The 27,221-nt window shown below is 39.2% G+C and overlaps 2 protein-coding genes across 10 annotated transcripts in view; one reads left to right on the forward strand and one right to left on the reverse strand.

Annotated features, from left to right (window-relative positions):
* Positions 1 to 1,631: 1,631 nt before the first annotated feature.
* Positions 1,632 to 17,065, forward strand: LOC103460169 (NLR family CARD domain-containing protein 3-like). 4 transcript variants are annotated; one of them, XM_081601181.1, is made up of 10 exons: positions 1,637 to 1,971; positions 3,891 to 4,021; positions 4,662 to 4,772; positions 4,910 to 5,145; positions 7,868 to 9,791; positions 10,959 to 11,132; positions 11,637 to 11,813; positions 13,678 to 13,848; positions 14,028 to 16,130; positions 16,731 to 17,065. In XM_081601181.1, the coding sequence occupies exons 2-9, from the start codon at positions 3,891 to 3,893 to the stop codon at positions 14,032 to 14,034; spliced, it is 2,931 nt and encodes a 976-aa protein (XP_081457307.1). In that variant the 5' UTR covers positions 1,637 to 1,971; the 3' UTR covers positions 14,035 to 16,130; positions 16,731 to 17,065. The 4 variants fall into 4 exon arrangements, with proteins under 4 accessions (XP_081457310.1, XP_081457307.1, XP_081457308.1 ...); XM_081601182.1 differs by having other exon boundaries at positions 14,028 to 16,102; XM_081601184.1 differs by lacking the exons at positions 14,028 to 16,130; positions 16,731 to 17,065 and adding an exon at positions 12,159 to 12,369 and having other exon boundaries at positions 1,632 to 1,971; positions 13,678 to 13,802.
* Positions 14,259 to 27,221, reverse strand: part of LOC103460133 (NLR family CARD domain-containing protein 3-like) — a 35,939-nt gene continuing 22,976 nt past the window's right edge. For 3 of the 6 annotated variants that reach the window (XM_081601175.1, XM_081601176.1, XM_081601174.1), the window contains 9 exons: positions 24,070 to 24,209; positions 23,245 to 23,355; positions 22,868 to 23,103; positions 20,674 to 22,480; positions 20,242 to 20,418; positions 18,471 to 18,647; positions 17,652 to 17,825; positions 15,418 to 15,591; positions 14,259 to 15,238 (listed from right to left, as the gene is read on the reverse strand). In XM_081601175.1, coding sequence (XP_081457301.1) covers positions 15,229 to 15,238; positions 15,418 to 15,591; positions 17,652 to 17,825; positions 18,471 to 18,647; positions 20,242 to 20,418; positions 20,674 to 22,480; positions 22,868 to 23,103; positions 23,245 to 23,355; positions 24,070 to 24,209 — 3,006 coding nt within the window. In that variant the 3' untranslated portion in view covers positions 14,259 to 15,228. Of the gene's footprint in view, positions 15,239 to 15,417; positions 15,592 to 17,651; positions 17,826 to 18,470; positions 18,648 to 20,241; positions 20,419 to 20,673; positions 22,481 to 22,867; positions 23,104 to 23,244; positions 23,356 to 24,069; positions 24,214 to 24,809; positions 24,969 to 27,221 lie in introns of those variants that run through there. The other 3 variants (XM_081601178.1, XM_081601179.1, XM_081601177.1) reach the window with 3 other exon arrangements.

Below are 27,221 nucleotides of genomic sequence, written 5' to 3' on the forward strand. Positions count from 1 at the left end.
TAAAACGCTGGAGGAGCGCTGACTGTCTGTGGCTTTAGCAGCAGAGCAGCTCAGTGGAGCTTTTCTGTATGGAAACCCATTTCCGCCATAAAAAAAAGCTAAACAGGAAGTCATAATTTCGACTTTCAAAGTCATAATTATGAGATTCAAGACATAATTTCGACTTTCAAAGTCATAATTATGAGATTCAAAGGGATAATTTCGACTTTCAAAGTCATAATTTCGACTTTCAAAGTCATAATTATGAGATTTAAAGTCATAATTTCGACTTTCAAAGTCATAATTATGAGATTCAAAGTGATAATTTCGACTTTCAAAGTCATAATTATGAGATTCAAAGTCATAATTTCGACTTTCAAAGTCATAATTATGAGATTTAAAGTCATAATTTCGACTTTCAAAGTCATAATTATGAGATTTAAAGTCATAACTTCGACTTTCAAAGTCATAATTATGAGATTTAAAATCATAATTTCGACTTTCAAAGTCATAATTATGAGATTTAAAGTCATAATTTCGACTTTCAAAGTCATAATTTCGACTTTCAAAGTCATAATTATGAGATTTAAAGTCATAATTTCGACTTTCAAAGTCATAATTATGAGATTTAAAGTCATAATTTCGACTTTCAAAGTCATAATTATGAGATTTAAAGTCATAATTTCGACTTTCAAAGTCATAATTATGAGATTTAAAGTCATAATTTCGACTTTCAAAGTCATAATTATGAGATTTAAAGTCATAATTTCGACTTTCAAAGTCATAATTATGAGATTCAAAGTCATAATTTCGACTTTTCCAAAAAAGTAGACATGCTGTCTTGTATGAGATTTACACAGTATTCCATTTGATTTGTCTAACCAGTAAAACACAGATTTTTCTCCTTTTAATGGATTATAAACAAATTGAGGAGTATTTCAGATGTGGTTTAACCAATGATGAAATTCTTGCTTTGCTGGCTGAGGTTTATGGGGTTATTCTTAGCAAGAGGACACTAGAAAGGATTCTTAATAAGAAGAAACTTTGGCGCCGAAAGAACAAAACTGATGTGAGTGTAGTGGCAGCTTTCATTCGTCAGCAACTTGAAACCTCTGGACAATGTCACGGATATCGATGGATGCACCAAAAATGCTGGATGAATGGTATTGTTACAGACAGGGAAACAGTTCGAGTCCTTTTACGCTTACTAGATGGTGAAGGAGTGGACCTAAGGTCAAGAAATCGACTGAGGAGACGGATTTACTATAGTCGTGGTACAAACTATGTTTGGCATATGGACGGCTATGATAAGCTGAAACCATTTGGAATTGGGATCAATGGTTGCATTGACAGTTTTTCCAGAAGGCTGATATGGCTTGAGGCATACAAAACAAATAATGATCCAAGAGTCATTGCTGGATACTTCATGGATGCAGTGATTAAAGCCGAAGGTTGTCCTGAAAGACTGAGAGTGGATTTAGGGACAGAAAATGTTAATGCAGCTGACATGCAAAGATATTTGCATCTTACAGAAGATCAACCTGAAAGTGATAATGTAATATCTGGTCCAAGCACTGGAAATCAGCGGATTGAAAGATGGTGGTTGACCCTGCGAAGTGAATGTATCCAGTTGCCGTTGATAATTAATATGTACCTACATTTCACCAGTGGGGGGCAGCACAGGTTTTTTCTGTCCCATTTTATGAAAACGACAGCAGAATAAGGAAAGGTGCTGCTGGGTTTAGAAAAGCTGTATTTGTTTCAAATACTCTACCTGTTGAGTTTGTGGTTCACATTCACAAAATCAGAAGAATGTTTTGCTGTAATTGTAAAAATGTTTGTTATAAAAATGTAAATGTAAAACTTCAAAACTATCTGTGTTGATTTGAAGGATTTCAAGAGGATTTCCTGTAAGCTAACAAGGAAGAGACACTAGACTTCCCCCTGGTTAAGCTTGTTCAAAGCAAAGAGAACTAAAAAAGATTATTCAGGGTAAGTTTTACTTCCACATTCATTTTCTTCCTGTCATACCCACTTAATGGGCTCCATCTTTGTGCAAGAGGCAGAACGCAACTCACGTTTAGCTTCGTTTGAAGAGCCAGACTCCAGGAAACTCTACTTCCATGTCTCTTCCACAAACCAATACCGCTGTTTTATAAAAAGCTGCTGCCGTTGCTGCCACAGGTCTTCAGTTTATAGGAAGAAATAATGCGAATACCAGTTAGACAAAGTTGGTTAGTCTTTTTATAAACTTTTACTTCTGATTCCAGAGCAGCTGACGCCAATAAGCTAGATCAGCTCTAAGGGTGTAGACTCTGAATTAAACATATCTATAGGGACTTTAATAAGCCATCCGCAGGATCCTTTCTGCCTTAAAGCTGGAGTTTGTAACCTTTATATAGAAAATGTTTTCACATTTTTGTTAAAACTAACTTTTTCTTATTGCAGCAGTGTGCTGATTTTTTTCATTTATAGGGTTTGCCGTACTGAGTATGTAACTTTTATTAAAAATGTCTTTAGGTATTTGTTAAAACTGTTACGATGTCGTGACAGTTTGCTATGAAACGGATAGGGACGCAAGGATATAAAAACTTAGGTCGATTCTGATATATGATATTAATACTGCTGTTAGGTCAGTATAACCAGTATTTTTACTTGATCAAATCTTTTATCAGATTACTCGATTATTCGTCAGAATAATTGATTGATTACTCGATGACTAAAATAATCGTTTACAACAGCCCTAGTTTAGATGTAAATGCCACATAATTCTTTCTCACTGCATGCTCAACGTGCACCTCTAAAGGCATGGCAGGTTATATGTGCATTTTTGTACAAGCAGAGCTAGTGCTGTGGCATGGCACCTACTTACTGAGGTTTTATGGTTCTTCTATTATCTACTGTTTAACAGGACGCTAAGAAAATAAGGATCTTTAAGCCGTGACTAATAACTGCTATATAATTAGGCCCTGCCTGCACTAAATGAGAACATAAAGGCAAATTAACTAAAGAGTTTCTATCTATGGTTTGAAACTGATGATCTCAGAGTGCTGACAAATATTAGAGAATGTAAGTTGTGGTGTTGAACAGAACTGAAATTTACCTTCAGAAAGTAACTAGAGGTTTTAATGGTTAAATACACAAAAAGCAACAGGTTCAGACAGTTTGTCTCCTTTCCTTCTCAACAACCTTGTAGAGGAGCTTTCCCCCAACCTGGCATAAACCTTTTCAGATTTCCATGGACCCTCATTAATGCCTGGAAGAAATCAGCTGTTAATCCACTTCCAAACATTTCCTCTCACCTCCGTTGTAATTGAATAATTTGAGACTCCTATAGGAGCTATTACAAAAGGAGGTGGAGCCAATATTGATCCTTTTCAGTGTGCGTATGCTAGCAGATGCAGCACAAACAATGCTATTCTGATACTAGCACACCTACAGCATATGCAAGACCTCGTTTTGTTCATCTTAGTTCAGCATTTAATTAAGTTAAAACATTAATTTTAAAAATAGTTCAGTTGAATGTGAAACTTTTTTAATTAAGTGATAGTATTCTTTTTTATTAAACAGCTCTCAGCAAGCAAAATACAATTCTGTTCTCTCTTATGCCAAATTAAGTAGCTTCATCTCTGTCATGAGAAACTGACTTATTCCAATGAACCATTGCTGCTCCTACTGTACCAACCCAACAGCAACTGCCATTGTCTTTTGAGTCCTTCTCCTATTTTAGTTCAAGGTCAGCTCTTAGATAAACTGTCAAATGGGGGTAAAATGTCAGTACCAGCATACCAAACTGAAGCAGGATCATCTGAAGATCCGTTTATGAAACAGATTCTTGAGAATCGGCTTTTTGTTTTACATCTCGGTGAGCAGCTAACAGAACCACGGTTAATGATTTCTTTCTCAAACAGATGGAAGTTCCTCCAGAGGGAGAGGAGGACACAGCAGGGCCTCTGGGATCCAGCTGTCTGTCTCTGAAAAGTGATCGGTCCAAAAAAGATCCTCCAAACTTTAGTAATGACCCTGAGCCCTGTGGGTCAAAGTAAGAAACCAGTTTCTGAATAATCTTACTTATCTTTTTTGACTTGAGACATATGTTCTGTCCAAGGTTGTTTTCTTTGTTTCTGTCCTTACCAGCATCAGGTATGTCTTGTTTAAGTCTTTTTCTTATGTTTATGTTGAACCACTGCTGTGTGATTCTTTTAGTTTCAGAACTCAGTTTGCTTGAGTCTGAAAGCATCGCTCCGTACTGCTCCAGGTGGTTTTGCAGCAGGTTCAGGCACTTGTTGACAACATGCTTCATATCTGAAACATCTTTACTGTTGTAGATATTGCTTTGTCTCACACTGAACTATTTAACAGTTTCATGAAAAAACACAATCTTTCTATGGTATAAATCCATAGGTTTGTGGTTAACTCGGAACAAGTCAACCAAATATTTCAAAGAACATTTTGAAATTATATAAAAATGTCTTGTCATGGACTCTTGGGTCATTTTTGGTTTTATTTCAATTCTTTAATTACATTAATTATAAACTATATTTAAATGCCAGTGATGTTTTTAGTGAATAGGTTTTCTTGCTACAAACATAGTTAGAATGAAGCAGCAGTGATGTTAGACATGATCTGTCAAACATCTTCTGGTGTTCAATCAGTACTATAACACTAATTTTTTGTTTCAGAGGTCAGCTCCACATACAAACATCAGCAGCTTCAGGACCCAGCTGTGTGTCTCTAAAGTCCATGGAATCACCTCTGGCCTTTAGCCAAGAACCTGCATCATCTAGAACAAAGTAAGGCAATTTTCCTTCTCTGATGGGAAAAATTAGCTTTTTGAGATGAATCTCAGGTGTGACAATTAGTCAGCAGTGTCACACCCTGATATTTCTCATCAAGAATATCTTTATCTAATGAAGAACTTTCTTCACAGACGGAAGAAGAGGAGTGGTGATTATATGGAGGACCAGCCATCCTGCTGTGCTTTGTGCCAGCATGGCTTAAAGGATCCGGTCTCTACCTGTTGTGGCCACTGGTTCTGCAGACAGTGCATGACCTCACACACGGACCCATTTTCTTCAGTAGGACACTCCTCTTGTCCCCAGTGCGGAAAAAGATCTAGAATCATAGCTGGTCAGCAGATGGGCAATCAGAGCAGCACTCTCCATAGTAAGACATTTCTCTGATACTGTTTTGTCTCATCAATAAGTTCATGTCTTGTAGATTTCTTTTAGTAAAGCTATGCTTCCATGCCTTTGTACAGTTTTCAAGACAATGAGCAAATAAGTGGTCTCCATTCAAATTAGCTTATTTGTTAATCTGCATGTCATAAAGTGTCAAAGCACTTTAAAAAGCAATTTATAGAAATAATCAATTAAGTCCAATCATGCAGAAAGTTTCAAAGCACATCAAATATATTCTCATCCATTGCTACAAAATAATTTATTGTAATTAGTAAAAGAAAATTCTAATTAAGGAAACCAAGCTAATTGATTCAGGTGACTGACTTTGCAGCAGTCATTCATCCTGAAGCAGAATTTAAAAGTGAGAAGTTGGTGGCATCATGTAGCTTTCTCTTTAGCAATCCCTCTGACTAAGCATGTATGTGATGTCAATAGAACATAGAGCTCTCAGTATGCTTCCTGTTTGGACCACAGGTTTTCTAGAAATGAGCTTTTTCATTCAAAGTGAGGCGAATACTGGCTCTTCAGATAAGACTAGGCTTTCTCCAAAATGTTCATAATTTATCAGTGAACATTTTGACTGGCTGTCTCGTTTTCTTGATGACAGTGAGACAACCAGAGGCGAAATGAATGTATATGGTCAAATTCTGCTGTAAATGGTGAGATCAGGGAGGAGACGAGAGAAAATTAGTCTAACTTTTTTTTTTCACACTAAAGTAACACGAGTATATGGGGACATGAACACATTTTCAGAATTTTCTAGACATGATTCATGATTTGAAGAATGGCGCTATACTTCAGCTTAGCTCAATTTCTGGAGCTAACCTATTCTGCCCCTTGGAAGGCACTAGTCCATAGTTCCTGGTATCTTTTTTAAAATCTTTTTTTTAAAGGTTATGTCGGCTCTAGTGGCCTTTATTTGAAAGTAGTTCGACAGGAAAGAGGGCAATCAGAGAGGGAAGACATGCGGCAAAATGTCGACAGGATGGGAATCAAACCTGTGACCACCACCATCAGACCTCAATACGTGGGTTGTGCTATGCCCCTGCGCCACCACAACTCCCCTAGTTCCTGGTATCCTAATGTTTGACCAAACCAAAGGATGTCAGCAGGAGGAGAAGAAAAGACAAATGACGAATTAAAAATGTTAGGTATTTTTAAAATGCACTGCTCAAAAAAATAAAGGGAACACTCAAATAACACATCCTAGATCTGAATGAATGAAATATTGTCATTGAATACTTTGTTCTGTACAAAGTTGAATGTGCTGACAACAAAATCACACAAAAAATCATCAATGGAAGTCAAATTTATTAACCAATGGAGGCCTGGATTTGGAGCCACACACAAAATTAAAGTGAAAAAACACACTACAGGCTGATCCAACTTTAATGTAATGTCCTTAAAACAAGTCAAAATGAGGCTCAGTATTGTGTGTGGCCTCCACGTGCCTGTATGACCTCCCTACAACGCCTGGGCATGCTCCGATGAGGTGGCGGATGGTCTCCTGAGGGATCTCCTCCCAGACCTGGACTAAAGCATCCGCCAACTCCTGGACAGTCTGTGGTGCAACGTTGGTGGATGGAGCGAGACATGATGTCCCAGATGTGCTCAATCGGATTCAGGTCTGGGGAAAAGGCAGGCCAGTCCATAGCTTCAATGCCTTCATCTTGCAGGAATTGCTGACACACTCCAGCCACATGAGGTCTAGCATTGTCCTGCATTAGGAGGAACCCAGGGCCAACTGCACCAGCATATGGTCTCACTAGGGGTCTGAGGATCTCATCTCGGTACCTAATGGCAGTCAGGTTACCTCTGGTGAGCACATGGAGGGCTGTGCGGCCCTCCAAAGAAATGCCACCCCACACCATTACTGACCCACTGCCAAACCGGTCATGCTGAAGGATGTTGCAGGCAGCAGACCGCTCTCCACGGCGTCTCCAGACTCTTTCACGTCTGTCACATGTGCTCAGTGTGAACCTGCTTTCATCTGTGAAGAGCACAAGGCGCCAGTGGCGAATTTGCCAATCCTGGTGTTCTCTGGCAAATGCCAAGCGTCCTGCACGGTGTTGGGCTGTGAGCACAACCCCCATCTGTGGACGTCGGACCCTCATACCATCCTCATGGAGTCTGTTTCTAACCGTTTGTGCAGACACATGCATATTTGTGGCCTGCTGGAGGTCATTTTGCAGGACTCTGGCAGTGCTCCTCCTGTTCCTTCTTGCACAAAGGCGGAGGTAGCGGTCCTGCTGCTGGGTTGTTGCCATCCTACGGCCTCCTCCACGTCTCCTGGTGTACTGGCCTGTCTCCTGGTAGCGCCTCCAGCCTCTGGACACTACGCTGACAGACACAGCAAACCTTCTTGCCACAGCTCGCATTGATGTGCCATCCTGGATGAGCTGCACTACCTGAGCCACTTGTCAGCCAGACAGCATAGGTACTGAGAAGTGGTCTGTGGTCCCCACCTGCAGAACCACTCCTTTATTGAGTGTGTCTTGCTAATTGCCAATAATTTCCATCTGTTGTCTATTCCATTTTCACAACAGCAGGGGAAATTGATTGTCAATCAGTGTTGCTTCCTAAGTGGACAGTTTGATTTCACAGAAGTTTGATTTACTTGGAGTTATATTGTGTTGTTTAAGTGTTCCCTTTATTTTTTTGAGCAGTGTATAATGATTTACTTTTTCCTCATATGTTTGGTTTTTCAGCAGACTTTGACCTGCAGGATGTTTTTGAGGAACACAAGATCAGTCTGAGGTGGAGATGTGAATGTGTAACTGAAGGAAGTGATGAAACAGGAAGTAGAACCCTCCTCAACAGGATCTTCACTGATCTCTACATCACAGAGGGTCAGAGTGAAGAGGTTAATACCCAACATGAGATGAAGCAGCTGGAGAGAGCTTCAAAGATCCAGAACCTCCATGACTGTCCAATCAGGTGCCATGACATCTTTAAATCCTTCCCTGACCAACATGGAGCCATCAGAGTGGTTCTGACCAACGGCGTCGCTGGTGTTGGAAAAACCTTCTCAGTGCAGAAGTTCACTCTGGACTGGGCCGAGGGCTTGGAGAACCAAGATGTCAGTGTGGTGGTTCTGCTGTCGTTCAGGGAGCTGAACCTGATCAGAGATCAGCAGCACAGTCTTCTCTCACTGCTCCATGTTTTCCATCCAACACTCCAGAAGCTCCCAGCAGAGCAGCTGGCTGTCTGCAAACTGCTCTTCATCTTTGATGGCCTGGATGAAAGCAGACTTTCACTGGACTTCAGCAGCAGGCAGCTGGTTTCTGACGTCACACAGAAGTCATCAGTCAACGTTCTGCTGACAAACCTCATCAAGGGGAACCTGCTTCCCTCGGCTCTCATCTGGATAACTACCAGACCTGCAGCGGCCAATCAGATCCCTCCTTCATGTGTTTCCAGGGCAACAGAAGTACGAGGCTTCACCGACGCCCAGAAGGAGGAGTACTTCAGGAGGAGGTTCAGTGATGAAGAGCTGTCCAGCAGAATCATCTCCCACATCCAGACCTCCAGGAGCCTCCACATCATGTGTGGAATCCCAGTCTTCTGCTGGATCACTGCTACGGTTCTGGAGAACATGTTGACCTCAGAGCAGAGAGGAGAGCTGCCCAAGACCATGACTGACATGTACTCACACTTCCTGCTGGTCCAGACAAAGAGGAAGAAGAACAAGTACCATGGAGGACATGAGACAAGTCCACAGGAGCTGATGAAGGCTGACAGGGAAGTTCTTCTGAAGCTGGGGAGGCTGGCGTTTGAACATCTGGAGAAAGGAAACATCATGTTCTACCAAGAAGACCTGGAGCAGTGTGGTCTGGATGTCACAGAGGCCTCGGTGTACTCAGGAGTTTGTACAGAGATCTTCAAAAGAGAGAGTGTGATCTTCCACAGACCAGTTTACTGCTTTGTTCACCTGAGCATCCAGGAGTTTCTGGCTGCAGTTTACATGTTCCACTGTTTCACCAAGAAGAACATGGGAGTGTTGAAGAAATTTCTGGGTAAAAAGTACAGTTACTCATCTGTGGATGACTCTGCTGATAAATGTGTGTTCAAATCTCTAAGGCATAAAATTATACCCTTAAATAAAGTTGAAAGCCACTCATCTTTGCATTACTTTCTGAAACGAGTCATGGAGAAATCTCTGAAAAGTAAAAATGGCCACCTGGATATGATGGTTCGCTTCCTTCATGGTCTATCCATAGAGTCCAACCAGAGACTTCTAGAAGGTTTGCTTGGACAGACAGAGTACAGCACTGAAACTATGCAGAAAGTAATCAACAATCTGAAGGAGATCAGTGTGTACCTGCGTGAGACCAACACTTCTGGCATTCAACAGAAGATGAAGAGATCTAATCTCTCTCCAGACAGAAACATTAACATTTTTCATTGTCTGACAGAGATGAAGGACATCTCAGTTTATCAGGAGATTCAAGAGTTCATGAAATCAGAGAACAGATCAGAGCAGAGACTCTCAGAAATCCAGTGCTCAGGTCTGGCCTACTTGCTGCAAATGTCAGAGGAAGTTCTTGATGAAATGGACCTCAAGAAATACAACACAACAAAGGAGGGACGATGGAGACTCTTTCCTGTTGTGAGGAACTGCAGAAAATTCCGGTGAGATTGAATATTTTGATTACTTTTTGATATGTTGAACCAAAATGACATAGGAGATTGATATGGCACCACAGTAGTGGCTACATTTTGGTTCCTTCATGTACAGCCAGAACCAAAATAATAAATGTAAGCTGTACTTGTTGCTTCTGTACTCTGAAAAAGGCTTAAATTATTGCTAAATTTTTCATGTTCTTCCAATGAATTAGTGATTTTGATCTTTAGGTTTCTCTCCTTCACATTTTAATAATAGAAAATCCCTTCTCCTTTGATGTATCCTAAGTCATCTATTTATTGCAGAGGTAAATATTTTGACTTGAAATCAGTTTTTAAAAAATAGCTTTAGTTTTATTTTGATCATACTGCTACTATGTCATCACAAATGGAGATATCTTCAGTATTGTGTATTAAATAAACTTGCATATTTTTAATTTAGACTGCTAAAGAGTACTTAGTGAGCTTCCCTGTAAATAAATTAGATTATAGTTAAATAACTTTATGTCTCCTTGAGGATCTTTTAGGGTTCTTTATAAATACTGTATTATTTTAGACACAGCTTTTGGTATTTAGTCTAATATATTTTAAAGCTGAATGATGTGTGATTTGCTTAAAAGACAAACCTCCAGCAAAGTTTTATACACTCCTAATAAAATCAGAATTTTTCCATAAAGGCTCATGTTGTTGTCATTTATTAGTGATTATTATGGTCATTTAAATTACCACAAAGCAGTTATTAATTTTACTCCCCAAATCCCCAATTATCTGTGCCCAATTTATCCTGTTAAATAATGTTATACTTAGTTTGTTTAGCATTGAATTCCAGCTTTGTTCACCATCAATCATTTGTGCTTTCAGGAACGAGTCAGTTTCCAGGGTTTTTGATGCCTTTATCCAGTCTTTTTATCATCTGTCAGCTCTCACACCTTAGATTAAACTGTTAGGTGACAAAATGTATCAGGTTAAAACAACATAAACCACTTAAAATTGTAGCTGCTTGAGATAATTTTACATTGATTTTTTTAAATGTTTACATTTTCATAAAAAAGAAAAACTTATGCTAAGGGTCTAGTGTTATTTGATCGTGACATTACTCTTAATTTATAATATGGATACACTGTTTAATCTAGGATGGTCTCACTGTAACTGGTTTTATGTTTTCTCCAATGCCAGAGTTGTTCAGTGTGAACTCGCAAAGCCTCACTGTGAAGTCGTGGCTTCGGCTCTGAAATCCAACCCATCCCATCTGAGAGGTCTGGATCTGAGTTGGAACAGAATAGGAGATTCTGGAGTGGTCCATCTGCGTGCTGGGCTGGAGAGTCCAAACTGTAGACTGGAGGTCCTGAGGTCAGTGTACTCAAACGCTTTCAGCTGGAGAAAAATATCATTTCACAAATTCCATAACAAATTTCAATTTAATCAGCGAAGGTAAGAATTTTTTAATTATAATTTGTTTAAAAAGGTTTTTAAAGGGAAACCTGTTCTGGAAAGCTGATGATGCCTAATGATAGATGTGCTTTGATTATTTTCTTCTTATATTTCGGCTGGTAACAGAATTAATTCTGTAATTAAATTTTTCCCCATTTCTAGCCAGCTTTTTCTGAAAAAGGAAAACCATTCTTGGTGCAAACAATCTGTAATCTTTTTGGAAATTAAACCAATGCATAAAAGCTGCTGAAACAGTCAAAAGATAATTTTTTTATTTTAACTTATCTCAAATGTTTCTCCTAATTCTGTTTTAAATAAGTGTACAAAGAAGCTTTGTGGAACCAAAACTAGTGGAGTCATTTAATGTAAATGTTTTTGTCAAACACTGGCTTCAGCACAACAGTTTTTTTTTTCTTTGTTCAGACTGATAAACTGCAGGCTGTCGGAGATGAGCTGGGTTTCACTGATCTCTGCTCTGAAATCCAACCCTTCATATCTAATTGAACTGGATCTGAGTGAGAACAAAGACGTGGCAGATGCTGCAGTGGAAGAGCTCTGTGGCCTTCTGACGCATGCTCACTGCAGACTGAGTACTTTGAGGTCAGACATTATTTGGTTTGTATTTGTTTGAATACATATGTCTTATATTGCCCTTTACATAGTGAATTTTTATTTAGTTATGTCCTGACACTGCTGTCCAAGAAACGTACACAGTGAGATCATTAATACTTACACTGAACTAAAATATAAAGGCCCCATGTCAGATATTGTTGCCATGTGGAGGTAACAACTGTAAATGAGCATTTGCTGACATTTTATTGTACCAAAGTAACATTTATCTTGGTTTGTGTTTAATTTTTAATCCAACCTGCTGTCAGTGAGCATTAATACTCAGTGAGTTATTTACACAGTGCATTGTGGGACATGTCCACTGGGTGATTGCAGGACGTCCAGCAGAGCAGCAGCTCCGTTATCGGACTGCCGGCCATTTAAGAGCTGGTTTCCAACAGACTGCAGATCCTCGTCTGACCGACTTCAGATCGCCACATCGTCCATCTGAAGATCGGCTCAGACCAGCGACACACAGCTGATTGGTCTGAACAACAGACGCATGAAACCTCAGACTGTCTGTAACCGTCTACGGGAAGCCAACTGGGTCAGAATCAGATTCCTCAGCCTGACCCCTATCAAAGGACTGTCTATCCGCTACAAACGGCCGAACCACGATGATATCAATGCTGATATGAAGATCAGTAATTACTGAAAATATAGTTTGAGTTTCTCTACAAATTACATAACACAAATGTTCATAAAACTCTATTTGACATGGGGCTTTATATTTTTGTTCAGTGTAATTGACAACATATATAACAGATGGTTACAGAACCACTAGAACTCAACCTCCAACAGAAAAGCAGTGTGCCGTTTCTTAAGTATTTATTTGCTTCTGGAGAAGGAAAAAAGGACATCAATTGTTTTCTGGGTTTTATGTGCACTTCTGGCTCCCTCATAATGCTTGGTAATTAAGTGTGTTGTTTCTGCATTTGGTAATTTTTTTAACTGCTTTTTCATTATCTACTAAAACTTTCTGTTTTGAGATGCAGACAACTCTTCTCTAGACTTTGAAACAATTGGAAAATCTCTTATTTCATATCATCAGTTCTCCCAAATACTGCTGAGTACTTTAATAACAGCGTCAGCTGTCAGAAAATACAAAATTAAGAACTAATAGAATTAAAAGTGGATTTCTAATTTTCAGTAGAACATTTAACATGATGCACATATCTGCAGAAGACAACAAAGACACAGATATAAAGAGATCACATGGTTCCATGTGCTAGATCCTTCATGTACAAAACATGATTTAAAAAAATGCAAACTAATGTAGTGCAATTACAGTCACTCACCACCAGGGTCCTGGAAGGGGCATCCACTAACAGTCACAACATTATACATAAATGGGTTCATTAAACTTATATCCTCTGCCAAAGTCATTTCTAGGTGTCAGTAGGACATTAACACAAATTCTGAATATTTCATCTGGTTTATACCAAAATATATGATCTCCAAAGACAATGTGCTGAAAAAGAACCAGTAGGATTTCCAACACAACTCGGCCTCCCACTGTGAGGGAGAGTCACCTGGCCACCAGAGGGCGTGGCAAGCCCGCTTCTGCCAGACTGCACCAGGGCAGCCGTGGCTACAGTGAAGTAGCTTACCACATAATATAGTGTAAAGTGTTTTGGAGGGCGTGGCAAGCCCGCTTCTGCCAGACTGCACCAGGGCAGCTGTTGCTACAGTGAAGTAGCTTACCACATAATATAGTGTAAAGTGTTTTGGAGTCTTCTGGACTTGATAAAGTGCTACTCAATTACAGGCCATTTAATGAGCTTTAACTTGTTGTTCTGGGTAATTTTAACCTGCATCCTGTTGCTTCAGCTCACATCTTTTATTCTTGATTCAGATTGAAGAGCTGCAGTTTGTCAGAGATCAGCTGTTCTTCTCTGGTCTCAGCTCTGAAGTCCGACCAACATCTGACTGAACTGGACCTGAGTGGAAACAACCTGAGGAACTCAGACGTTCAGCAGCTGGAAGAGTTTGTACAGAGTCCAGACCACACACTGGACACTCTGAGGTCAGTATGGATGTTAGCAGTGAGTCCAGCTGCTGTCAGCAGTACTGAACTAAACCCAGTTAGCATCAAAGATCCAGTGTTCCCAGTAAAGCTGCAGCTTCTCAGTGGGAGGCACTGACTGGTGCTGGAGAGAAGCTGGAAACTCACTGATCTGATCTCTGCATCTTGTTTCTCTGCAGGTTATGAAAACTTTACCATGAAGATACACTGTGACTGGAAGATACACTGAGGTCAAAGTGTCAAGTTTAATGTCTCGTGTAAAACTCAGTTTATTTTTTATGTCAGTTCATTTTTGTCTATTTTTGTGATATGTATTTTCAAGTTAGAATGGAAGATAAATTTATTGATATTTAAACAGGGCAAATGCAAACTATGTACATTTTAATACATTCATGCTACAGAAGACTCAGTTATTTAACTTTGTTTTAATATTTACACAATAAACTGGAACAGAAATGAAAAGACCAGAATGTATGATTTACTGATGGATACTTTCAGATATGAATACATTTTTCTTTTGGAATTTCTTCGTATTCATTCATTCATTCATTCAGGATCAATCACATTAACATGAATAATCTTTTGCATCCAGCTCAAAACATCTTATTCCTGCTAATTTCCCACAAATGTCGGGCATTTTTAACAAGTTAGCTGTGAGTAAAAGGGAAACGGTCCGGTAGCCTGGAAGACGTCGTCTTTTTGGAAACGTGTTTGGAAACCAAGATGTCGTAGCCGATGGGTGTTGGGTTCTTCAAAATCCCCAGCAAAGCATAGTCTTTACTTTTCTATAGACACCCATTGGTGCAAAAAGTAGATCTAAATTATATCCAACGCATAGTGGTGCTGTGCTACAGTGGGCGACTTTAAGATAGTTCTTGATCCTTTTACATTTTTTTTATTGGTGAGTGTATTGTTTAATATGACAGTTGTATTTTCTAGTTGACCTGAAGCACACTTGGTTGCCTTTGATTTTTACAGAGCTTAATAAATAAATAAATAAATGAAAGCAGTGGCAAAAAAATACTTCTTGTAGAGAGATGTGAGAAATGTCCAGAAAATGAAACTGCTTTTCATAAAAATATTACTACAGACTAAAGGAAAATTAGAACATGTACAATCAAGTGAAAATTTGGTTTCAATTGTTGCAAAAACTCTTGATTTCAGATGTCGGCTCCTTAATGTGTATAAGTTTGATTACAATTTCTTGGTTTTGTTCACTTAAAAAAAGAAAAGCTTGTCAAATATCAATGTAAAAAATTTTTATACATTTAACAGAAACCAGCTGAAACAGTGCAACACGTCATCATGGTCTTCCACACATGGCAGGTTTTACCTCTGGATCATCAGGATGTCGTTCAGAAACTGTCCTGTTCAGATGCATCACTTCCACCTGCAGTCAAAACAATTTGGACAGAGAAGATTAAGGAGTGACTCTCCTGTGGCACTTTCTGACTGGCACTGGTCTTATGTTCAAATCAGAGCCATCATATTGAACTCATCCACTTGGCTTCAGCATGTTTAACATCAGGTCTCTGATACAAAACATCTGTAGTAGGAACCACTACTGACCGCAGCATCTCCAGTTTGTAGTTTGGATTCTCCACGAGTTTCAGCAGCTGCTTCACATCTGAATCTGCCAAGTTGTTCTCACTAAGGTCCAGTTCAGTCAGATGGGAGGGATTGGACTCCACAGCTGAGGCCAGCGAAGAACAGCTGATCTCTGACAAACTGCACCAGCACAACCTGAACAAAGCAGTACAATAAATGATACAACATGCTGATATCCAAATCAATTTCACAAAAATGGAAGCTTTAAAGCATAAATTCAAGCTGGGAAGACGCCAGTCTTCTTCTTCTTCGATTTTACTGGCGATTGGCAACAAACTGTTAGCATTACCGCCACCTACTGGTATGGAGTGGTTCGTGATGGTCTAAATATTTATCCATATCTATATATATATATATATATATATATATATATATATATATATATATAACCCTTCCTGTGTCTATATATATATATATATATATATATATATATTCTACCATAAATTCTAAATAAACATACACATACACACGTAAAAACACATACGTGCTTATGCACGTATGTGTTTATGAAATAATTTTGAAATAATTTAGTTTTCTTTAGAAACCTGTCATGATCCGTGTTTCTGTGTATTTATTTTCAGGGTTTTCTGTGTTCAGTTCCTTCCTGTGTCTCCGTCTCTGCGTCTTCCACGTTGATTGTTCCCAGGTGTGTCTCATTCCCTGATTGTTCCCAGGTGTGTCTCGTTCCCTGATTACCCCGTGTGTATTTAGTCCCACCTGTTGTCTTTGTCTGTTGTCGTTTGGACGTCCGTCTTATGTCAGTTGTTGTTTGACGTCTCTGCTCTCCAGTAGAACTGCGAAGTCCTGAATAGCGTTAGCTCTCGTTTTCAGTCCTGTGTATCAGCTGCTACCGGTATTAGCCGTGTGCTATACTCTCTGCCTGTGTTGGACTGTTTTGAGCGCTCTTTATTAAATCATCATCATCACCATAATAATCTGGGTCTCAGCATTCATCCTCACCACCACAACCATACACTTTATGATAAAATCGAATAATTTGCATATGTTTACTCCCCAAATTCTTCCTCAAAATATCTAATAAATTAACATTTTCCTTAATACTTTCAAACTCTCTCTTCATATATCTTCTCTCTTTTTCATATTTAGGGCATTCTAATATAAAATGCCCTATAGTTTCACATTTTTCACAGTAATCTCATTTGCCAGTTTTGTGCTTTTGAATTGTAAAAAGTGTATAATTAAGTCCTGTATGTCCAAATCTTAATCTTGCTATTACTCTTTCCGCCTTTCTATTTCTTCTTTCTCCTACAAAGACTCCAATCATCTCGTCGGCCTCTTCCCCCATGCCCACGCTTCAATCAACAGCACCGGCGTGCAGCCACTCCAACCAATCACCTCGCAAGAGTTCCTTCAAAAGCAGCAACAAAGCCTGGCTCTCCAGGCTTCAACCCACCTCCTCTCCATCTCCACCTTCAACTGGACGAGCACCTCCATGTTCTCTCCTTCCTAGGCTCTTCTCCACCACCAGTGTCCGGACCCGGGGGGAGAAGACCACCGGCCCGAGCCGATCATCAAATCGCTTGATGATGCTCGGCAGGAACGTCTTCGGCGCCAACAAGAAGGCAGTCTAATAAATCTTTCTAACTGATGTCTTTTTCTCTGTGTGAGTTTCTCCAGATTGAAATGTGGTTTGTTGTTTGAGCAGCTATTTGAAAATATGAAAAGTTTTTTAAAAATGGCAAAAATGTTAGTTTCTTTGCTGGTTATGTGCAAAATGCTATTCATAGTTTAGGATGTTGTGGTTATTTTAGCAGAATAAGATCTTTTTGTGTGTTTCTGGCTATAATAACCTGTTAACTTCTTTCAATAAGGATCTGCTCTTGATCTCAGTGTTTAATCTCTGTGATAGAACAGCTCGATTCTTAAAACTTACTTTAAGAAAATAAAACGCATTTTTAAAGTTGCATCATTTTAGTCTTAATTAATAAAGTAAAACGGCAAGTCTCGTATATTAACACATTTTCTTCTGCTCTCGTTAAAATCTGCACAAAAGTAGATTTAAACCTGCATTTCCTAACATAATTATATAAATAAATTGGCATAAGTTTAAAATTTATCATGCTCCCTTTAGTTAAATTAAGCTGGTGATTTTGTCAAATATATGAAAACACTAGAAATCCTTAAAAAAGAGAAAAATTAGAGGATTGTTTAGTAGATAATATGGTTAAACAGACCTCAGAGTTTCCATCCTGCTGTGTTGATTTTCCAGAGCTGCACAGAGCTCCTTCACTCCAGAGTCCTGCAGGTTGTTATAACCCAGGTCCAGCTCTCTCAGATGGGAGGGGTTGGCCTTCAGAGATGCAACCAGAAACACACAACCAGCCTGGGACAAACTGCAGTCCTTCAGTCTACACAAGAAAAAAAAAGGCAAATGTAAGAGGATACCAGCAAAGTGCATTTTGTATTCATGGTGCAATCCTGTCTCACAAGCAATGAATAAAAGTCAGTTATTAAAAATCACTCAGTATTATTTGTGACTCGGAATCTAAAACATTTTTGCTGAAAAATTATTAGATGTACAGAAAGATCTCGCAGCAGAAACAGATTCCTAAGAAAGGATTTGTCATTAGATTTCCACTTCCTCTTAGGGTTTTCCGGTCATTTTACTTCTGTAATTCCCCTTTACACAATATTTTTACTCAAGAAAATGTGGCTCATTGTGAGGCTACACTATAAAATACATGTTATAATAATCGTAGCCAATTCTGTCGGCATTCAGATGCAGCTGTCTCACTGTCACTTTTACACACCTCTCATGTGCAAAGTGATTTCCTTTGTTTTACCTGAGCATGTCGAAAACTAAAGATAAAATGTATATCATTTAAAATTTTGATTTTGAACATTAAAACTATTTTAAACAAAACAAGTCACAGAAAATGACCAAATAATCTATTTTGTCTTAAATGTACATTACATTTTCTATTAAAGATATCAAACATCAAGCAAATAAACCTTTACCCGTCAGAATTCATCATAGAGTCAATAAATCTTACCTCAGAATCTCCAGTCTGCAAAATGGACTCTGGAGAAAACAGCACAATTTCTCTAATCCAGAGTCGTGCAGCTTGCAGTTGTCACTGAGGTCCAGCTCTCTCAGGTAAGAGGGGTTAAAGGTCAGAGCTGAGACCAGATGAGCACAGCTGGTCTCTGACAAACTGCAGCACTCCAGTCTTAGAAGACAACATGAAACGTTTTAGCTTCACGTTACACGACTTCACATGTTCTGTCACAGAGACTCAACTCGGCTCTTAAGAACATTTTTATCTTTAAAATGAAACTGGTCAGTAGTTTTTAATATGCTTACATGTTAAGCATGATGTTTTGGAAAAAAAATAAACTAAAACAAGATAGAATTTTAAAAAATGGCTCATGTCTTAAATTTCAAAACCAAAAAGGAAAACAAAATATCTCTGGATAAAGAAATACTACAAAGAGAAAACTTCTGAAAATAAAATAGGTTTTTTTAGGATATTCCAGACAAATAAATAAAAGAATGACATATATAAAATATGTTTATTGGTTTCACAGTAAAATTACTTATTTACTGTTCTTTAAGTATGTCAATGTAAAGTTGCTGATTTTAACATATAAAGGTGTGTATTCATACTAGTTCTGTATTGTACACTTTGTTTATATCAGGTTACTGGATATGTGCAATGGATTGAAGGAAAATTAAAATAAATCTTCACTTAAATTATAGTAATAGCAGGATAAACCAGCTAGTATGCCATCTTATAAAATAAAATGGCTGCAGCTCTTATTTTCAGGTATTTTTACTTCAGTTCTTGGTTTTTATCATTTGTTTTTTTAATATATTTTACAGCCTCCTCTCACATAAAAACTGTCTAACAGGGAGAAAGGCTCTCCTACAGCAAAGTTCCTGTTGGTTTGCATCAGCCATATGTCTTTTGTAAGCACCAGATGAAAACCTGATGTATCTGGTGGTGGAGATGTATATTTTTAATTATTTTAATAATATCACCAAATGCAAACATTAATATACAAATAGCCAGCATTAGTTCAGAAAAACTTAACTGCTTACTGCAATGTAAATCAGAAGCTGGCGAAATGAATCCTATAAGTGTTTTACAGTCAATGTGTAGAAACTGGTCTGTCTTATCCATAGAGGAACTAAAGCAGGTCAACTGTATGGTTTAGTAACAATAGGTGGAATAACTGTCCCATATTTACAGATCAGATTAGAATTAGTTTGACCAGTCTGTCACTCATCTAAATAAAATTAAGTTGTTTTTTTGTCTGTAGCAGAACTACCACTAGTGATGTTCTCCATCTGACCCATCATCACAGGATGTACCAACTCTGTTACTGCATACATGTGTCTCAGATCTGACCCCATTGTTTTAATAAAATTCCTGCTCAGAGAGCCATGGTAGTGTAGATATATTGATATAATCTGTGTCTGTTTCCCATGTAAAATTTTACATTTCAAATTATGTCTTGTTGCTTATTGTGTGATTCTAAAAAAAGCACAATAAGTGTTTTCTGTAGGAGCTTAGCCAAATTTCTATATGCTTAAATAAACTATTATGCAACAGTATGGCAACATGAATCACACTAATTATTAATAGCAGCTTTTTCATAATTTTATTCAACAGTATATATGAAATTTACTGTTAAATTTATATTACTGACACTACATGTAATATTATTTCACTGTAAATGAAAATGCAGGAGCTGCTGGATAACTGCTGGCAGTTAGTCATCGTCTTTTAGTGGGAAACTGTGCAATACCAGCAAACTCACATGAGAGTCTCTAGTCTACAGTTTGAACTCCTGAGTCCAGAAGAGAGACGCTTCACTCCAGAATCCTTCAGGTCATAATTCTTACTGAGATCCAGTTGAGCCAGATGGGAGGGGTTGGATTTCAGAGCTGCAGCCACGACTTCACAGTGAGTCTCAGTGAGTCGACAATCAGCAAATCTGATTTTTAAAAATGTCAAGCACAAGGCAGGAAGAGGACAGGAATTAGAATAAAATAGTGATGAATATCAAGATAAAAAAAAGTTAAACATGAACAAAACTATGATTTTCAAACTATTGTCTTATCAGGACCAGTAACCCTCCCGACCCCACAAAGGGACAAGGGTGCAAGAAAATGGATGGATGGATGGATGGAAGTCTTATCAGGTCAATGTAACATTTTAGTTCAAAACCACAAAAGTCTTTTGAACTTACAAAGCCTTTTTGCAGTTTCTCACAGCTGGTATTAGTCTCAGGTAACCTCCTGCTGTCGTTTTGTATTTGCTTAAGTCAAATACGTCCAGAACCTCCTCTGAGATCTGCAGCATGTAGGCCAGAGCTGAGCAGTGGATCTCTGACAGTTTCTTATTTGGTCTATTATCTGATTTCAGGAACTGTTGGATCTCCTGATAAACTGAGAGATCATTTACCTCTATCAGACAGAGGAAAAGGTTGATGTTTCTGTCTGGAGAAACTCTATCATTATTCATGTACTTCAGATTGTTGGTGATTCTCTGGATGGTTTCTGGACTGATCTCTGTCTGACCCAGCAGGCCTCCCAACAGTCTCTGGTTGGACTCAAGAATGAGACCATGAAGGAAACGAACAAACAGATCCAGGTGACCATTTTTACTGAAGAGAGATTTCTCCAGTGCTAATTTCAGGAGATCATCAAAAGATGAGAAACTGAAGTTTTTTCCCAGGAACTCCTCCATGACCTCTGTATTCCTGCTGGTGAAACAGTGGAACATGTAAACTGCAGCCAGAAACTCCTGGATGCTCAGATGAACAAAGCAGTAAACTGGTTTCTGGAAGATCACACTCTCTCTTTTGAAGATCTCTGTACAAACTCCTGAGTACACTGAGGCCTCTGTGACATCCAGACCACACTGCTCCAGGTCTTCTTGGTAGAACATGATGTTTCCTTTCTCCAGATGTTCCAACGCCAGCCTCCCCAGCTTCAGAAGAACTTCCCTGTCAGCCTCCATCAGCTCCTGTGGACCTGTCTCATGTCCTCCATGGTACTTGTTCTTCTTTCTCTTTGTCTGGACCAGCAGGAAGTGTGAGTACATGTCAGTCATGGTCTTGGGCAGCTCTCCTCTCTGCTCTGAGGTCAACATGTTCTCCAGAACCGTAGCAGTGATCCAGCAGAAGACTGGGATTCCACACATGATGTGGAGGCTCCTGCAGGTCTGGATGTGGGAGATGATTCTGCTGGACAGTTCTTCATCACTGAACCTCCTCCTGAAGTACTCCTCCTTCTGGGCGTCAGTGAAGCCTCGTACTTCTGTTACCCTGGAAACACATGAAGCAGGGATCTGATTGGCCGCTGCAGGTCTGGAAGTTATCCAGATGAGAGCCGAGGGAAGCAGGCTCCCCTCGATGAGGTTTGTCAGCAGAACGTTGACTGATGACTTCTGTGTGATGTCAGAAACCAGCTGCCTGCTGCTGAAGTCCAGTGAAAGTCTGCTTTCATCCAGGCCATCAAAGATGAAGAGCAGTTTGCAGACAGACAGCTGCTCTGCTGAGAGCTTCTGGAGTGTTGGATGGAAAACATGGAGCAGCGAGAGAAGACTGTGCTGCTGATCTCTGATCAGGTTCAGCTCCCTGAACGACAGCAAAACCACCACACTGACATCTTGGTTCTCCAAGCCTTCGGCCCAGTCCAGAGTGAACTTCTGCACTGAGAAGGTTTTTCCAACACCAGCGATGCCGTTGGTCAGAACTACTCTGATGGCTTCATGTTGGTCAGGGAAGGATTTAAAGATGTCATGGCACCTGATTGGAGAGTCATTGAGGTTCTGAATCTTGGAAGCTCTCTCCAGCTGCTTCATCTCATGTTGGGTATTAACCTCTTCACTCTGACCCTCTGTGATGTAGAGATCAGTGTAGATTCTGTTGAGGAGGGTTCTACTTCCTATTTCATTACTTCCTGTTTCATCACTTCCTTCAGTCACACATTCACATCTCCTCCTAAGACTGATCTTATGTTCCTCTAAAGCCTTTTGCAGACCATCATCTACTGAAAAACAGAACAAATGAGATGTAAATTAGATGCAAATAAAATACAATAAAATCTTTCAAATCTTAAAATTTTATTTTGCATTTGAATATTTTTACCTGTTTACCAAGACTCAGTCATGTAGATAAGGAAAGTGACAGGTGCTTCCTTTTACTGGGAAAACTCTCTCTCCAGACTAAATATTTAATACAGGTTTTTTTAAATTAAATGTTTCATAAATATGTTTTTAAAGGAAATATTAAGTAATCAATTTTATTCAGACAGGTGAGAGACACATTTTATTGCAGATTTCTGTTTCAAAACCATAAAATGGATTTATGCCACAATAAACAGGAAACAGAGACAAAGAACTGATGCTAAAGCTAAATAATATCACAAGCATCTTACCATACAGAGAGTTGCTCTGGTTGCCTGTGTCCTGTTCATTTCTCCTTTTTAAACGTTTTCCACAGTTTGGACAAGAGGCGTTTCCTGATAAAGCTGCCTCATCCCAGTATGAACTGGTGCACTGTCTGCAGAACCAGTGGCCACAGCTGGTAGAGACCGGATCCTTCAGGACGTTGCAGCACAAAGCACAGCAGGACGGCTGCTCCTCCTCTCCAACGCTGCTCCTCCTCCTCACTCTGTTAAGACAGTTCTTCATTTCTAATAATTTACCAACTCTTGATGAGAAATATTAGGGTGTGACACTGCTGACTCTAATAGTCAACCCTAAAAAAGTTCATTTTCCATCAGGTCAGTTCAGAGAAGGAAAATGGCCTTACTTTGTTCCAGATGATGCAGGTTCCTGGCTAAAGGTCAGAGGTGGTTCTATGGACTTCAGAGACACACAGCTGGACCCTGAAGCTGCTGATGTTTGTATGTGGCTTTGGCCTCTGAAACATACATATAGTGTAAGGATCCATAAATTGGTAATAATAATAATTTAGTAATCTAGTTAAAGTGATTAACCTAGAAACACTGAATCACCTACTGAATAAAAATATTTAAAAACTGATTTGTGGAAACATTTGATTTTAAATCATCATCCACAACACTAAAAAAATATCTGACTTCTTTTCTGGATGAAATATAATCTGCTTTTACTTGGGCTGAATTTTTATGTAATATTTCACAGCAGTTATTCAGTTTTTCTTGAATATATTAGCTTAGTTAATTTTCCATCATCAAATTGTTTATTCACTGATGATTTGACCAAAATTACTCCTGCTGGTTCAGTAAATACATATTTTAATGTATTAATTGGTCTGAATCCCAGAGGTGTTTGAGGAAAACTAAAGAGTCGCTGCTGTTGCTCAGGTTGGCGTCTAAATAATTATTAGAATTATAAATCTGTGGATGTTTTAAAATCCCCCTGTAATGACTGAATTTTAGTGGTCCTGGTTTAAAGTGCCTAAGTGGAAAATTTGTAGTTTCTATAAAACTAAGAGGTTTTATTCCAAAAGGTTATGAATTTACTCAGTAAACCAGCAGGGGGCAGACTTTGTTCAGCACTCCCAACAAAGTATCTGGCTGAATTTTGTGCTAAAACAATCACGTAAACCAGTGTTTATTATGATGTGAAACCCTTCATAAGAAGCATTTCATACTTTTTGTCTGAAGGTTCATTGTGAGGAGCAGCAGTTTGGACTTTGGATTGGACTCTCGTCAGAGTCAGACAGCTGGATCCTGGAGACTTGGTTCTGTCCTGGTTATCCTTCACTCTAACCTCCATCTTCTGCTCTTCAGTCTGTCTGGAAAAGAAACCAGTCAGCTTCTGTCTGAGCTGTCCAAGGCAGAAAGCTTAAATTGATTTCAGCAGGAAACATGAATCTGATGAGACTTTAAAATGTCTGAAACTGTCTCAGGTGTTCAGAGGATCCTGCTTTATAGTACAGCCATTAATGCCTCCAGCTGACATTCATCCTCTGATTTGATCTCAAAGTCTGAAACATTGGATCTGCAGAGCGATAGGAAAACAGCTTCAACATGAGGAACTCAGCAGTTTCTGTAAATGTCCAAAACTTTCTACCAACTACCATAAGAATCATGACAATCACCTCAGCAGAAGGAACCAGTTCTCATGCTGAATTAGTTCTTTTAAAAAAAAAACTCTGCATCATTTCTTTTCACAAATGGCAGGATTATATTCAATAAACCTGAGTACTGTAACAAATTAAAAATGGAAATATTCCTAATGACTGGAAGGCTTAAATAGTAAAAATCCAGCTTATTTACAGAATGTGAACAGAACAAGTTTCTGTTCAGCAGAAACCATTAAACTATTGAATGGTCAAAGTGGAGACAGAGAGCAGGAAGTTGTAAAGTTGTAGGGTTCTGTTTTACAAACCGGAGAATGTTAGTTTCTTTGCTGGTTATGTGCTGGAGACTCTTCTGGTTCTGGTTTCCTCCACGGCCCACAGAAACAAAACCCAAATGTTCGGTCAAACCTTCGCCGAGTCAGCTTCTTATTCTGATCCCACAAAACTAAATGGAGCCTGAACTGAAAGAGCTCTGAGCGCTTCCCTTTTTTAACTTCTCAGAAATCATGTGACCATTGGATGTTTGAAGTTTAAAACAATGCAGAGTAATGTTTTTTATTTCGCTCTTCTGTCCTTAAAAGATGGGGCTTTAAGTCAAGAATATTTCATGTTTGTCATTTTCACCTCTAACTTGTGATTAATAGTTTGTTAGCTGTAGTCACTCTGTGAGCAATGCTTTCACAGGTTCAATAAAGGCTACAGGAAGACAACAGCAATAGAAAAACAGCAAAGACAGAGCAAGAGCGCAGCTTTTGTTCACCAACCAAACAAGATCTTACTGATTTATAAACATATGGATCAGACAATAAATCTGTCAGGCAGGTCATGTGGTCCATTTTTGTAAAGTTAAAGTAACTCCTAAAAATGTAAGCATATAAAACACATGGAGGTAAATCTAACAGATGAAAATCATCTGCACTGGGAGATCAGATGTTTGCAGGTGTTCTGGGTGTAATTTGTGATCAGATCCAGCAGGAGGCAGCAGTGAGCCACAGTTAGCTCTGTTGTTTCTGACAGAAAGATGATAAACATGATATGAAGAGATGTGCTTTAAAGGAAGTCTGACTGGTACGAAAAAGAACTGAGAACAAGAATAAAGTCAGAAATGAATCAGTGATTCAGGAACTATTGCAGACGTTTAAATACAAAAACAACAGACAAGGACAATAAGAGATAACCAGATTCACCAGAGACGGACAAAAGTCTTTAAGGTGAACATACTTAATGATCCAAATCTAAACTTTAGTCCTAAGCTGTCAGATGGTCTCAGAGAATGAGGGAAACATTGAGGGTCCAGACAGGAAGTGAGAAACTAGACAGACTGACTGATGTGAAGCAGAATTGAATCACCTGTAAGAATCCCAGACAAGTTTAGAGATGGAGTCTACGGTGAATATCTGACTGAATGTAAAGTCTGTCATCAGAGATCATCATCAGTGGAACCATTTCTAACCGGGTCGGTGCTCGACGTTCCTCCAGAGTCGTAAATAAATTATTCTGGTATCAGGAAGTCCTTCCACTGTGACTTTAAGAGATTTATCCACATCTGAATGACTTCCTGACTGAAGAGGAGCTGTGTTGATACTGTGACCTTTGACCTCCAGCGTGTTGATGCTGCTGCTGGTTGTCTGCCATGCAGCACAGATTCAATCAGACTCAGATAAACTGTAGCTGCTGCTGTTGCTTTCTTAGCTTTGTTTCTGCCATGTTTTGAGACCCAACAGGAGGAATCCAGAAACATTTTACAGTTAATAACTAAAGCAGTAAAATAACAGCTGACAGCAGAAACCACAGGAGACCGTGAGGAAAGATCCAGGTTGGAAACACGGAGTGAAACGCTGAGCAGAGGAACAGGTGAGTCATTAGAGGAATAAACTACAGCAGAGAAAGTAGACATGGAGAATCCTGAGATCAGGTCAAAGGAGCTCCTAAAACTGAACAAACGTTTTTATTTTTATTCCCACATTGAGGTGAAGTGAGGGACGAAGTTTCTGCTCATCAGTCAGATGTGTCTGCAGAAATGGGCCCCATACGAGGCGGATCACATCTTCCATCTGGGTGTTAGATTATCGTGGTTTCCTCCTCATTCATCAAACCAAACCCGTTTGGTTCTGTCAGTAATCATCCAGGCGGCACTGAGCCGGGTTCTGGTTCTCCAGTTTGATTGGATCAGCCTGTTTCTTCCCTCAGTGTGACTGGATGTGATCATAATTAAAACTCACTGTAAACAGATAAATTAGGATAATTTTTCACACATTTTAGCCAAATTCACAGGATGATCTGTTGAGCTGGAAGCCGGCTCGCTTTCCGTTAAGCTAACAATAAAAACTCAAACTGTTCGTGTTTATTTAGCTGGTTTTCTTCTCTGCTCCCTGTTTTCTGTTCTGCTCGTCTGTTCTCACTTTATTTAAAAGAGTAAAACATGTAAAAATCCCTGAAGGTTTAAAATGACTGAAGATGCTATAAAGTCACAGAAATGCTTTGTTTCCACGATCGACCTGCAGCTTCAGTCGGTTTCTAAACGTTCAGCGGTTAAACGATCAGAAAACGTCTGAAGGTCTTAATGAAAAGCAGATTTTTCCCTCAGTGGGAGAAACGTAAAACAAACCAGGAGGAAGGAAGGTTTTCTGGCAGTTTGGGGAGTAATTACTGTCAGAGTGATCAGGTTCTGTGAGTCCGGCGGACCGGGCCGGGTCGGTGCCGTCAGTCAGTGTGTGGCC

This window comes from Poecilia reticulata, chromosome 20 (assembly GCF_904066995.2).
Source record: "Poecilia reticulata chromosome 20, P_reticulata-male-v2, whole genome shotgun sequence".
NCBI lineage: Eukaryota > Metazoa > Chordata > Actinopteri > Cyprinodontiformes > Poeciliidae > Poecilia > Poecilia reticulata.